Below are 15,141 nucleotides of genomic sequence, written 5' to 3' on the forward strand. Positions count from 1 at the left end.
CCACGTCCCTGGGGTGACACTCCAAAAGTCACGAACTGAAGTGGGCGGCGAAAGGTTAAAGAAAGCTCTGTTCGCCCTGCCTGCCCTCGCAGGGCCGCGCAGACCCGGTTCGCTTCCCGCCACCCGGGCTCCTCCTCCGCTCATCCTCTGGGTCCGGTCCTCCCGGAGGCGCCCCGCACAGCAGGTCTTGGCGCCAACCGGGTGGCGGCGCTGTCCGCCCCACGCGCCGCGGTCTCGGGCCCGAGGGAGGCGGAGGCACGGCCGGCGGAGGAAGGGGAGGGAGCGAGGCGCGCGCGCTGCTCTCGCGTGCTCTCGCGCCGCTCGCGTGACCGGCCGGTGTGTGCGCGACGCGCCGGCTCCCGGGAGCACGGACGGCCGTGCGCGCGCCGCGGCTAGGGGTGTCCAGGTCCGGGTCGGCACGAGGTGCGGGCGAGTGGGCCGCCGGGGTCCGGGGCGGACACACGCGCACACGCTCCCGGAGGAGCCTTTTCCGAGGCTGCTCTTCCTCAGCCAGACAGAGAGCGGCAGTGTCTCCCCGCCCAGCGCACACTCGCCCCGCGTCTCCCCCCGCGGCGGCTGCTCCTCCTCGGCACCGCCAGCCCCAGCGCCGCTCCGGGGCGGGCGGGCGGGCGGCGGCGGCGGCGGCGGGACCCGCGGAGCCGCTTTGTGTGCAGCCCGACGAGGGGCGGCGGCGCAACCACCTGACAGAGGCCCGGGCGCTTGATGCACCTTCCGCCCGCATGAGTAGGAGGTAAAGGCGGCGGCGGCGGCGGCGGCGGCGGCGGCTCGGCTCGGCTCCCGCCCTCGGCTGGTGGAGGGAGGGGACGGAAGGAGAGACCGGAGGGGGGGGCGCGGGTCCGAGGCCCGGCGGGGTTGTCCGGAGCTGCGGCTGAGGCCTCGGCGGTGCCGGGCGGCGCCGAGTGGTCGGAGCCAAGAGAAGCCGCCCGGGTCCCTCAGCCGAAGTTGAAGGAACAAAATGTGAAGTGCGGAGCCGCGTCAGCCGCTTCCTGGCGTGGGGCTGGGGTGAGGGCGGCTTGTTTTCCCCTCCCGCGGGGGTGGGGAGCGGGACAGGGGAGGGGCGGGAGCGCAGCGGGGGCTGCCCGGGCCCGGAATCGCAGCCGGGCAAGGGCGTTTTGTTCCCGGGAGCCGCCGCTGCGTGCGGGTCCGCTCGGGTCTCTAGTTTTGCGGCCTAAGCCGAACCCTATAGGCCTCGCGTCTCCTTCCCCGGAGGGGACCGGCCGGGTGGGGACTTCATGCTTCTCTCTGACCGAGACGGGGCCTTGGGGTCCTCGCGGGCCTCCCCAGGCCGACAAACTTCAGACCTTGGTGCTCAGGGGTAGATTTCATTGTGAAAGGCGGAATGGGAAACTCCGGGCGCTCGGCGCCTCCTGCGGCCGCGGCGGCTGGTGCCCTGGAGCCCCGCGGGCCCGGGGTTGGCGCGGGTGTGGGCAGCGGGCAGTCGGTGGGGTCTGAGCCCCGGAAAGGGGCGGATGACCGGGCTGCCTCGGGGTTCCCGGACCCCGGGGAGAAAAAAACCTTTCCAGATTACAGATTTTTGAAATGAAAAAAGAGGTTACAAAGTCGCCCCTTTCCCGCTGAACTTTGGTTTTCTGACCGATAGAGGCCGGTAGAGGACTGTGAAAGAAAAGTTGTCCCCCAGGATGGACTTCACCGCGCAGCCCAAGCCTGCCACTGCCCTCTGTGGCGTCGTGAGTGCCGACGGGAAGATCGCTTACCCTCCGGGAGTAAAGGAGATCACCGACAAGATCACCACCGACGAAATGATCAAACGACTGAAGGTAAGGTCTGAACAGATTGTTCGCACTGGAGATGTTTTTCAGACTCTGTCTTGTGTGGTATTACTGCACTACTCGGCCTGGCCTTACACTTTCATTTACCAAGGTCCCCCCCCCCCCCCCCCATCTTTTCATTTTATCTCCTCTGAAATGTATTTATTCTATCTTGAATACGTCTTTGAATAACTTCTGTAGGGACATGACATGGTGAAATTAAAAAGGGAATGTGATCTTTTAAAAAAAAATCTTAGTTTTTCAAGCATAAGAATTCATGTGTTTGTAAAATCACCGCCCCCCCATGAATATTTCGTTTTATAAGACTACTGTTTAAGTAGCTGTCATTCTCAAATGTAGACAGTAATTTGTCTAGGAATATTGCGGTTTTCATCAGCCTCTGAGAAGCTTAAATATGTAAATAGTGTGCTTAAACATTGACAGAAAGTATTGATTTTTCAAAATTCAGATTTAAAATAAGGTGAAGACTTAAGTTCCTGTGTGCATTTGAGCTTAAGAAAGAGTATTGCTCTTTTTATGAGAACTCAACTTATTTAGTATAAGCATGGTCATGTGAATTTCAACCTTAGTTGGTCAGTTTTTGCTTTCCATTCCATGGACATAGATTGTGGCCACAGCCATTTTTGTGGGATCATCTAGAAGCAGTGGTTCTCAATTAGGGCATCTTTGACACCCCAGAGAATATTAAAGGCAATGCCAGATAATTTTTGGTTGTCACAATTGGGGTTAGATAAAATTAGGAAAAGCCAGAGGTAGATCAGTTAGGAAAATGTTAACATAGTAGTCTAGGTGAAAGATGATAAAATCTTGCAAGTAGAGCAATGACAATGGGAATAGAGATGAGGAATGTTCAAGGGAAGTTTCAAAGTTAAAATCAGACATGGTGGGAGGTGACAGAAGAAACAATGTTGATGATTTTTCTTACTTGAACAACTTGGTAAAATGTATTTTGTAGGAATTGATCTTGCCTCTTTATTCTTAAGAGTTTAGTATAGTACCTGATAAATGTATACAATGTTGTTTTAAAGTATTCCTATAGTTTCTAAAATATAATTAGACTCTTCAGTTTGTTGCTTTTTTGAAAGATGTAAGACATATTTACTAAAACTGTTTTTTGTTTTTGTTTTTTTTTTTTTTTTTAATTTTGGTGGTACCAGGATTGAACCCAGAGCTTCACTTGCTAAAGCGTGCATTCTATCATTGACCTACACTCTGCAGCCTAAAACAATATTTTGATAGTTAGACATGAATTGAAATACTTAATTTTAGGGGCAGGGTATTAGGAATTGAACCTAGGGTGCTCTACCAGTCAGTTACATTCCCCAACCCCACCCCACCCCCACTTTTTTTTTTTTTTTTTTTGGTATTGAATCTAAGGGTGTTAAACCTCTGAGCTACATCCCCAGCCCTTTTTATTTTTTATGAGACTGGGTCTAGCTAAATTGCTGAGGCTGGCCTTGAACTTGCAATCCTCTTTCTTCAACCTCCTTAGTCCTGGGATTACAGGCATGTGCCACTTTTAAATTTTGTTTTGAAATGGGAATCTCACTAAGTTCCTGAGGCTGACCTAGAAATTGTCCTTCTGCCTCAGTCTCCCAAGTTGCTGGGATGAGGTATTTAATTGATGCTTCTTAAATTTATACTGGGTGTTTTGAGTGACATTCTGTAAAATTATGAAATATAAAGCTAAGTAAGAAATTTATAAATGTTAAAATCTTATTTTCCAGTTAAGAATATTCACGCCTTGAATACTAGTGGTGAATAATTGATTAAAAGTCAATAAAATTCTGTCTGTATATACATTTTCCACTTAAAAATAGGTTAAATATCAGAAATACTGTTAACTATAAATGGACATATAACCAAGTCTAGGATGAGCATTGGGTTAGACTATTTGTTATGAGTTCTTTTGGGAGTTAAAATTGACATTACATTTTAGCCAATTCGAATGTCCAACTGACAAAATTTTGCTATTCTTTCTATTGTGTATTCCTCCTGCCTTTCTTTTTGTATGTTTTTTTAAAATTTTATTTTATTTTTTTAGTTGTAGATGGACACAATACCTCCATTCCATTCTATTTATTTATTTTTATGTGGTGCTGAGGATCGAACCCAGTGCCCTACACATGCTAGGCAAGCGTTCCACAACCCCTGTCCCTTTTTTGTATGTTTTGACAGTGTGCTTTTTAGGGATTCCTGCTGATTTAAAGTATTATTGTTTCATTGGAATCGTAGGGCTTTGTTGTTGTTTTTGGTGTTGGTGATGAAATCCAGGTCTTTGTGCATGCTGAACACTCACTCTTCCTCTGAGCTACATTGCTCAGCCCAGATTTTTTTTTTTTAAATGTAGACTTTTAGCCATATTTAACTATTCTAAAATTTTGACCTTTTTAAAATTAAAACATTAGTTATGCATAAATTTTATAAATCAGTAGTTTATTATTATAACACAGCAACAAATTCTAATACTATATAAATGTAGAGGGCTTAAAGGAAAGTAAAATCTTGGTCAAAGGAATACAGAGATGTTTCATTTATTCCCTTCAGTTGTTAAGAAGGAACAAGCATATTTTCAGCAGAATCATAATTTTAAAGTTAGAGAATTTAAAAAAAAATTCTGGAACATCCCTTTCTTCACAGATGACAAAAGTTAAGCCCAAAGTGGCCGAGGAACATTTAGCACTATCAGTCATAGAGCAAGTTACTGGCAGAGTGAGGGCAATAGCATTATATTTATTTTGGTTCTTACATAGCTTACTGTTTGCCTTTTTTTGAAACCAGGGATGCTTTACCACTGAGCTGTATCCCCAGTCCTTTATTTCTTTTATTTTTTGTTTTGAGACAGTGTCTACTATGTTGCCCAGACTGACCTTGAACGTGGAATCATGATCATTCTGCTTCAGTCTCCCAAGTTGCTGGGATTACAGGCATCTGTCATTGTGCCCAGTTCAGAATCTAAACAAAGTAAAACTAAGAAGTTGTGGTTTTTATCAAGCATTTGAATATGGTTAAGTGAAAAGAGAAGGGAGTCAGTGAGATTTAGTTTGGTCTTCTGCAGAGAAAGGACAGGGTTTTTTGGTTTTTGTTTTTCTTTTTTGTGGTACTGAGGATTAAACCTAGGACCTTTCATATGTTAGGCAAGTGATCAACCACCAAGCTACATCCTTGTCTTTTCACATTTTATTCTGAGACAGGTCTTACTAAATTGTTCTGGGCTGGTCTTGATTTTGTGATCCTCCTATCTCAGCCTCCTGAGTAGCTGGGATTAGAGATGAGTGCCACCATGCCTGGTGCATTTTTTTTTTAACATTAGAGGAAAAACTATTGTGAAGATTTGAAACTTTCTTGAAAATAATTGCTAGCATTATACCTTCCAAGAGCTAAGATATGCTTACATGTATTAGAAATTTTAATTTCTGTTCCTGAGGAACTACTTTACATAATTTTGTCATGTCTGGTCACACTGGTTTTTTGTCAATTCCCTGAATATACCATGTTCCTTTCTGCCTAGACAGATTCTTCATGCCCCTCCCCACACCCTTCACTCTAGGTTCGCTTGACATTTATTTGTAACTTCTTAAGGGAAGTCCCATTAGATACTCTTTAACATCTTCATATCACTTATTACAGTTGTAATATTACACTCCTCTGTATGTTTATTTGGTTTGTTTCCTCGTCGTCCCTGTAAGTCTTATGAATACTAGTACCATATCTGCTTTGTTCACTTTTATATTCTGCCAGGGCCTAGCTTAATACCCGGCATATGTGATATTTGTTGTGTATCAATTTGTTGAATTATTGAATACTTTGTATGTTTGGAAGTGAAGGATAATTTTAAAACATTTCGAATTGGAATTTTGCATGGGGATTTTCACTAAGGTTCCATCCCAGAGATGATAACACAGATACTTAAGACTTTTAGAGCTAAAAGGTAGTTTAGAGTTATTTGGTTTTGTTCTAATTTTTCACATGAAGAATCTGATCCTGCAAGAGATGTGAGCAGTCCTCATTACACAAAACTAAAAATGGTTATTAATTTGTTACTTAGATAAATTATATTTGTGTATTAATTGATAGAAATTTAGAAGCTACACTAAGTTTGTTATTTGGAAGAACAGTTACATTAAGCATCTCAAATGGCCATCCTCCCATTTGATTGTGGGTTCTGAAGCTAATGCTGGAGTCACAAGTGATAAGTTTTTGAACACATTTAAGATACACCTATTAGACTTCAGTGACAGAGTGTTTGCTTAGCATTTGGGAGACCCTGGGTCCAATCCCCAGCACTATAAGTAACAACAAAAACATACAGTTGAACAAATTCCATTAAGGGCTTTTCCTCTGGTTAGATCTACATCTATCTTAGATCATGCACTTACACGTCTGTGTGTGCACAAAATATTTTGTTCTCTCCTTTCTTGCTACTTTGGGGGTGGGAGGAAAAGATGGGCAGGGTGAAGTTTCTTATGTACATCTCTTATTTCTGGGTCCAGACAGTACTGTGACAGTACATTATAACCAGATCTGCCATATTCATTCTGTCACAGAATCAAATCAAAATATTTACTCCCTTGTTGCTGAAAATACAGAAAGATTAGAGAGTAGAATTTTATGAAACTATCCACCCTTAGCAGGTGCAGTGGCTCAGGCCTGTAATCCCAGCAGCTTGGGAGGCTGAAATGGAGGATTGCGAATTCAAAGCCAGCCTCAGCAAAAGTGAGGCACTAAGTAACTCATTGAGACTCTGTCTCTAAATAAAATATAAAATAGAGCTGGGGATGTGGCTCAGTGGTTAGGTGCCCCTTAAGTTCAATGCCCGGGACAAAAAAAAAAAAGAAAAATATTCCCTCCCTTTCTCCTACCAGGTTTATTTTCTTCATATTTTTCTATAATTTTCTCATCAGCTAATTTTGTTCCTTCCATCTCTCCACTTTGACTTTTTATAGTCTGACCTGTTTGATAGGTTAGTAGAAATTAGGTTATGGTGGTCTTGATTAAACACAGGGCATTTCCTTTTCCTCATCACACCTTTGTTCGGGGAGGGGAATAATAGATTATTAGGAACAAAAAGACCATAAATTCTTTCCCATTCCTTCCCTCCAGAAGGATCCCAGAAAGTATTTTTTACTTCGATGATTTTTACTTATGCCTGATTGCCACATAGTATGATAGTTTTGCATGTAATTAAGTACGTAATTTCAACTCTAAATTCCGTTTGCAGGTTTTAATATTTTTATTAACTTAGAAGATTCTACTAAGAATTTTACATGTTAAGTTGCCCATACTGGTACCAAACTTGCAATCTTCCTGCCTCACCCTGTTGAGGAGCTGGAATAATAGATGTACAAAACTAGCTTGGTGGGAGGCAAGATTTTTTAAAATCGAGTCCTAAAATATAGCCTCAACTATGTGCATTTGTGAAGTGTTGGTTTGTGCTACACAGTTCTATTTTATTTGTTTATTTGTTTGTTTTTGGTACTGGGGATTGAATCCAGGGTTGCATTACCACTGAGCTACAACCCAGTCCTTTTTATTTTTTATTTTGAGATGGGTCTTTCTAATTTGCTTAGGGCCTTGCTAAGTCACCCAGGCTGGCCTCAAACTTGTGATCTTCCTGACTCACCCTCCTGAGTAACTGTGGGATTAAGGCATGTGCCATTGTCCCTGTCATTTTAATTATTTTTAAGTTTATGTTTATGTGACTTAAGGGCATTCACATTGTTATACAACCATTACTAACCAAACCATCTCCAGACTTTTTCATCTTCACCAACTGAAACTGTACTCATTAAATACTAATTCCCACTGTCCCCTTCCCCCAGTCCCTGGCAATCACTGTTTTATTTTTTTGTCTCTATGAATTTAACTACTCTAGAATACATGAAATCTCATATATGTAAAACCATCCAATATTTATCCTTTTGTGATAGGCTTAGATTTTACTTAGCATGATGTCTTCAAGGTTTATCTATGTTGTAGCATGTGTCAAAATTTCCTTCCTTTTTAAGACTGAATAGTATTCAGTTGTATATATGGACCACATTTTGTTTCCATATCATTCCTCAATTGACACTTGGGTTGCTTTCACCTTTTGGCTATTGTAAGCAATTTTTCTTACCTCACAATTTTATGGAACACAAATTCAGACAGGGTTTGGCCTGCATAAGCTTTTTGTGGGTGTTAAGCACACTCGTTGATAGTCTATTGATGATTAGGTTAGTCTATAGAATCCACAATGGCTTCATTTAAACACTTTCTTGTTTTTTAGTACTAGAGTTGAACTCAGGGTCACTTTACCACTGAGCTACATCCCCAGTCCTTTTTATTTTTAATTTTAATTATATTTAATAAATTTTTTTTTTGGTACCAGAGATTGAACCCAGGGGTGCTTAACCACTGAGCCACATCCCAGCCCTTTTTATATTTTATTTAGAGACAGGGTCTCACTAAGTTACTTAGCACCTGGCTGAGTTGCTGAGGCTGGCTGTGAACTCACAATCCACCCACCTTAGCCTCCCCAGTCAGTGGGATTACAGGTGTGAGCCACATGCACCATGCTTCACTTAAACATTTGGTGGCAATAATTGAAAAGATGTACTCGGCTGACTCTTTTTTCCTGTTTATGATGCAGTCTAGGGTTTCTCCAGCAGAGTAGTTGGACTTGTCTCCAAGACAACATGGTTGAAGTTGCCAGTACTTTGTCTAGAATTGGTAGTATCACTTCTACCTTACTGTGTTGATTAGCGTAATCATAGCCCAGCCCACATTTGAGAGGAGAAAAAAATTGACCCTATCTTTCTTTTTTGTGGTGCTATGGATTGAACATGTTAGATAAATGTACTACCTTTGAACTATTCCTCCATCCCTGTGCTACCTTTCAATGGAAGAAGTAGGAAAGAATTTGTAGCCATCTTTAATCTGTCATAAGAGTTCTCATGACAGGTCAAAGTATACTGATTGTTTACTTTGTAATTATAAATTTGAAAACCATTTTATCTCAGAAACAATAGTGTATATTCACCAGCACCTCGCTAGATTTGTGAAGTTAAAAAGCTGTAAGAAAAGTTGTAGATTTTTTTTTTTTTTTTTTTTTTTTAAGATGGGCATATCTCATTTACGTTGCCTAGGCTGGCCTTGAACTTGAACTCCTGGGCTCAAACCACCAGGGCCTTGTGCATAATAGATAGGTGCTCTACCACTGATATATATCCCCAATCTCTTAGACTAGGTAGTCCTCTCACTTGGGAGAGGGGAGGGCTCCCTTAATCTGACATTTTTGAAGCATTCATGTCAGATATCTTATAGTAATTCCATAATCTGATTTGTCTCATTTCCTCATGCCTAGACTCAGGTTAAACTTTTTGGGGGAGCAAATATACAAAGTAGTATTGTATACTTCCCTTTATATTATATTGGGGGGCACTTGTCATAGATTATTTATTTAATAAATTATATTAATGTCTTTATTCCTTTTCAGACTCAAATTGTCCCAAATATGTGTGCTGGCTCTGGTTTACTTTTGAAACATCTAGTATCCTTTTGACATGTCTTTGAGTCTTAGATCACTTTGTTTTCTGGTATAAAGTAGTCTTCATTTTCTATTCCCTGCCCCAGGTTTGTTTATTTTGCTACTGGGAATTGAACCCAGGAATACTCTACCACTGAGCTTTTTTTTAACCTTTTAAAATTTTAAGACAGGGTCTTACTAAGTTGCCTAGGCCGAAATTTGCAATCCTGCTTTTAGCCTCCCAAGTGGATTTCAGGCATGCTGTCCCACACCTGGCTATTTTATGTTTGTGTTAACCATAATAAAATGTCAAGAATTCTGTTTGTCAGTGCAAATGAAAAAGGCCAACAACAACAAATAAACATAGAGACATAAATGGAATAAAAATGTAAAGAAATTAACCATATAAAAATAATTCAAATTCAAGTAACTTACAAATTGGTCACTTATATACCCTTTATGTGACAAAAAGAACTGTAAAGAAATCTTGGGAGCCGGATGCAATGACACATGCCTGTAATCCCAGCGTCTGGGAGACTGAGGCAGGAAGATCACAAGTTTGAGGTCAGTCTCAGCAATAGAGCGAGGGCCTAAGCTACTCAGTGAGACCCTTTCTCAAAATAAAAAATAAAAAAGGATTGAGAGGTGGCTCAGTGGTTAAGTACCCCAGGTTCAATTCCTGGTACAATAGATAGATGGAACTCAAGATATAGATCAGGGGTAAAGTGCCCCAGAGTTCAACTCCCAGTACAAAAAAAAAAAAAAAAGGAAAAGAAAAAAAAAAGAAGAAATCTTGTGGGCTGGGGATGTAGTTCAGTGGGAGAGTGTGTGTTTAGCATGCATGAGATTCTGGGTTCTAATCTCAGCACTTCAAAAAAAAAAAAAGGAAGTCTTGTAAAGGATACTGGTAAAGAAGATCTGAATTTAGTATATGGTTACAGTAAGATAGTACAGATAAATAAGTTCATCCATGTTATTAGAAACCAGGGTTTTTACTGTAGAAAAAAGATACAAATATGGAATGGAGAAAGCATTAGAACTGCTGCTGAATTGTAGTTGGAAGTATCAAGATTGAACACTTGATAGATTGGTATATTTATTAAATGAACTATTTTCTAGCTTTGTGTTAATCTAAAAGACCTGAAGAATTATATCTTAATAGCAATGGACACACAATGTCCAGATCTTGATTTATAAATACCTTCTCTAGTAAAATTGGAAATAGGGCTCCTTGGGGAAAAATGACCTATTTAAATCTGGGGAAGGAGCATGTGTGATGGCATACTCGTGTAATCCCAGTAGTTTGGTAGGGTTAAGCAGTAGGATTGCAAGTTCAAGGCCAACCTGGGTAATTTAGCAAGATCTTTTTTGAAAATAAAAAATAAAAAGGGCGAGGAATATAGATCAGTGGTAGGATGCCCCTGAATTCAGTCCTTAGTAATTTGGGGGCGGAAATGTGTGTATGTATATGTGTGAGTACATATATAAATATATAATTTTATATATATATATATACACACACATAATTTATATACATGAATAATGTAACTAACCATTTTAGGTATACAGTACTGTTAATTATATGCACATTGTGTGCAACAGTTTTCTAGAACTTTTTTCTTACAAAATGGAAACTTTGCCTATTAACTCCTTTTCCCCTTGTCCCAGCTCCCAGTAACAACCATTGTGCCTTCTGTTCCCAATAGTGTGATTATTTTAGATACCTCATAGGTAGACTCAAGTGGCCTTTTTTTTTTTTCTTTCTTTCTTTTTGGTAACTGGCTTATTTTGAAACTGACTTAAGGTTCATCCATGTTGTAACATTGCAGCATTTCCTTCTTTTATGGTTGACTAACCCATTTTCTTCAGCTATTCCTTTTTTTTTTTTTTGCATTTTTTTTTTTTTATTGTAAACAAATGGGATACATGTTGTTTCTCTGTACATGGCGCAAAGGCATACCATTTGTGTAATCATAAATTTACATAGAGTAATGTTGTTTGATTCATTCTGTTATTTTTTCCCTTCCCCCCACCCCTCCCACCCCTCTTTACCCTCTATACAGTACTTCCTTCCTCCATACTTGCCCCCCTCCCTAACCCTAACTCTAACCCTAACACTAACCCTTCCCTCCCCCCCATTATGTGTCATCCTCCACTTATTAGCGATATCATTCGTCCTTTGGTTTTTTGAGATTGGCTTATCTCACTTAGCATGATATTCTCCAATTTCATCCATTTGCCTGCAAATGCCATAATTTTATCATTCTTTATGGCTGAGTAATATTCCATTGTATATATATATATACCACAGTTTCTTTATCCACTCATCAATTGAAGGGCATCTAGGTTGGTTCCATAGTCTGGCTATTGTGAATTGAGCAGCTATGAACATTGATGTGGCTGTATCTCTGTACTATGCTGATTTTAAGTCCTTTGGGTATAGGCCAAGGAGTGGGATAGCTGGGTCAAATGGAGGGTCCATTCCGAGTTTTCTAAGGAATCTCCACACTGCTTTCCAAAGTGGCTGCACTAATTTGCAGCCCCACCAGCAATGTATGAGTGTACCTTTCTCCCCACATCCTCGCCAACACCTGTTGTTGCTCGTATTCTTGATAATCGCCATTCTAATTGGGGTGAGATGGAATCTTAGGGTGGTTTTGATTTGCATTTCTCTTATTACTAGAGATGTTGAACATTTTTCCATATGTTTGTTGATTGCTTGTAGATCTTCTTCTGTGAAGTGTCTATTCATTTCCTTAGCCCATTTGTCGACTGGATTATTTGAATTCTTGGAGTAGAGTTTTTTGAGTTCTTTATAGATTCTGGAGATTAGTGCTCTATCTGAAGTATGATTGGCAAAGATATTCTCCCACTCTATAGGCTCTTTCTTCGCATTGCTGATAGTTTCCTTTGCTGAGAGAAAGCTATTTAGTTTGAATCTATCCCAGTGGTTGATTCTAGCTTTTATTTCTTGTGCTATGGGAGTCCTGTTAAGGAAGTCTGATCCTAGACCAACAAGGTGAAGATTTGGACCTACTTTTTCTTCTATAATCTGCAGGGTAGCTATTTCTTGATAAGACATTTAGGTTACTTCCACCTTCTGGCTATTGTGAATAATGCCATGTTGAACATGGGTGTGCAAATATCTTTTTGAGATCCTATTTCTAATTTCTTTTTGATGTATGTACAAATATGTGGTTCCTGGATCATATGGTAATTCTGTTTTTAATTTTTTAAAGAAACATCCATAATATTTACAATAGCTGTACCACTTTACATTCCCACTGTGGTACACAAGTATCCTACTTTATGTCTTCACTGATAATTGTAAATTTTTCTTAAAAAATAATGCCCATTCTAATGTGTGTAAGGTAATATTATTGTTTTTATTTTTATTTCTCTGATGCTTAGTGATGTTAATCATCACTAATGTTTTTTGGCCATTTTTGTACCTTTCTTAATAGAAATATCTATTACTTTGTCAATTTTTAGAACCTGGTTCTTTTTTCTGTTTTATTTTGTGTTGTACATTTGTTTTTATTCAGTAGTAACAATTATTTTTTTGAGTTCTTTTAAGAAGATTTTAGTTTAAGGGTTTTTAAAAAAAATTTAGTTTAAGAGTCAGAAATTTATTAAAAAATTGCACTTTACAAAAGCCTCACTCCCATCGTTACCCCTTCTTTCCATCTCCTTTAACCCACTCACAGGTATAGATAATCAGTTTATTGGTTCTGTGTTATTTTTCTTTTTGCTCAAAAGATAATTGCTGATTGAGCATACTTAATCTGAAAATCTGAAATGCTCCAAAATCCAAAACTTTCTGAGCATCAGCATAATGCCACAAGTGAAAAATTCTTCCCATCACCTTGTCCTTTATGCAACAGTCATAATGTGGGCACACTAAAAGCATTGTATAAAATGACTACCTTCTGGCTATATAAAGTATAAATAAAGTATAAATGAATTTCATTTTTAGACTTGGACCCCATCCCAAAAACATATCATTGTTTATATGCAAATATTCTAAAATTTACAAAAATATATCCAAAATTTGATCTTCCTGGCCTTAAGCATTTAAGAAAGGGATACTCAACCTGTACTGTGTGTACTCTTTTGTTCTTTGGTTTTTCACTTTCTCTATTCTGAAAATCACTCCATATCTCAAGATCTTTATTTTTTCCCCTTAGGATATTAAATGGCAGCAGGGTTTTTGTTTTTGTTTTAGCATATGTAGTGCTAGGGATCAAAACTCAGGTCCTTGCTCATACTAAGCAAGTACTCTACTGCTGGATTTTTTTTTTTTTTTTTTTGCTGCTGGGGATTGAACCTAGGGGTGCATTACTACTGAGCTACATCCAGAGTTCTTTTTATTTTTTATTTGGAGACAGAGTCTCACTAAGTTACTGAGGCTCAACATGAACTTGCAATCCTCCTGCCTCAGTCTCCTGAGTTGCTGGATTACAGGCAAGCACCACTGGGCCCAATCCAGCTAGAGATCTTTTAAAATTCTTCTCACCAAGTTACGGGTACTCCATGTATATATATGCCATGTTTATTCAACTATTTTCTCCTTGCGTTTTAGGTTATTTCTACTGTTCTACATTATATGTAATATTGAGGTAAATAACCTTGTTCACATGTTGTTTTGAATTTGTGCAGTTGTACTTTTAGTATGTGTTGTCAAGTAATGTCTACTTTTAAATTGGCAGTCAAATAGGCAAATTAGTATGTTGCGAAGAAACCATTTTCTTGCCTCCTGGCAATTATAGAAGTTCTGTTTGAGAATAATTAAACATAAGTTTTAAATTGAAATTCAGAGCAGTAAGAACTCTACATTTTCTTAAAAAATTCAAAGGAATGAGCCAGGTAAGGTGTCATATACCTATATGCCCAGCTACTTGGGAGACTAAGTCAGGAGAATTGCTTGAGCCTAGTAGTTTGAAGGCACCCTGGCAATATAAAACGTCTGTCTTTATAAAAAAGAAAAAAACAGAGCTACCATATGAGCCAGGAGTTCTACTACTAAGTATATATCTAAAGGAAACACGTTGGAGAGACATCTGAGCTATGTACTTGGGAGACTGAGATAGGAGGATTCCAAGTTTGAGGCCAACTTTGGCAGTTTATTAAGATCTGTCTCAAAAAATAAAAAGGATTAGGGGTGTGGCTCAGTGGTAGAGTACCCTTGGGTTTAATTTGTAGTATCAAAGAGAGAGAGAGAGAGAGAGGGACATCTATACACTCTGATGTTTATTGCAGCAGTCACTGTTCACAGAACTAAGATATGACATCAACCTAAGCATCCATCAATGGATAAAAAGATAAAGAAGGAAATATGGTGTGTGTGTGTGTCTGTCTGTCTGTGTATACACATGCTGTGGAATACTGTTCAATCCTGTGAAATCTTTTTATTTGCAACAACATGGATGAACCTAGAATACATTAAATGAAATAAGTTAGGCACAGAAAGTCAAACACTGCGTCATCTCAGTCATATGTGGAATCTTAAAAAGTTGCTATCATAAAAGTTGAAAGTGAAATAATGGCTATCAGAGACTGGAGACAGTGGGGCAGAGGGGAGGGATTGGTCAGCAGGTACAGTGCTAACAATATTAGGAAGAATAAGTTCCGATATTTTATTGGCTACAGTTAAAGCAATAAAATATTACATATTTTGAAATAGCTAGAAGAGGATTTTGAGCATTCTTGGCACGAAGAAGCGATAAACATTTAAGGTGGTACATGTTAATTACTCCAATATGATCATTACACAGTGTACCCATGTACTGAATATCACATGGTACCTCATAAATGTGAACAATT

General features: G+C 39.8%; 1 protein-coding gene across 5 annotated transcripts in view; it reads left to right on the top strand.

The window, feature by feature from the left end:
- The first annotated feature begins 402 nt into the window (after window positions 1-402).
- PDS5A (PDS5 cohesin associated factor A) overlaps window positions 403-15,141 on the top strand; it is a 142,941-nt gene continuing 128,202 nt past the window's right edge. For 2 of the 5 annotated variants that reach the window (XM_079152786.1, XM_079152789.1), the window contains exons 1-2: window positions 595-751; window positions 1,622-1,799. In XM_079152786.1, coding sequence (XP_079008912.1) covers window positions 1,662-1,799 — 138 coding nt within the window. In that variant the 5' untranslated portion in view covers window positions 595-751; window positions 1,622-1,661. Of the gene's footprint in view, window positions 752-846; window positions 1,024-1,621; window positions 1,800-15,141 lie in introns of those variants that run through there. The other 3 variants (XM_079152790.1, XM_079152787.1, XM_079152788.1) reach the window with 3 other exon arrangements.

Source organism: Sciurus vulgaris, assembly GCF_902686455.1.
Source record: "Sciurus vulgaris genome assembly, chromosome: 9".
NCBI classification, from domain to species: domain Eukaryota; kingdom Metazoa; phylum Chordata; class Mammalia; order Rodentia; family Sciuridae; genus Sciurus; species Sciurus vulgaris.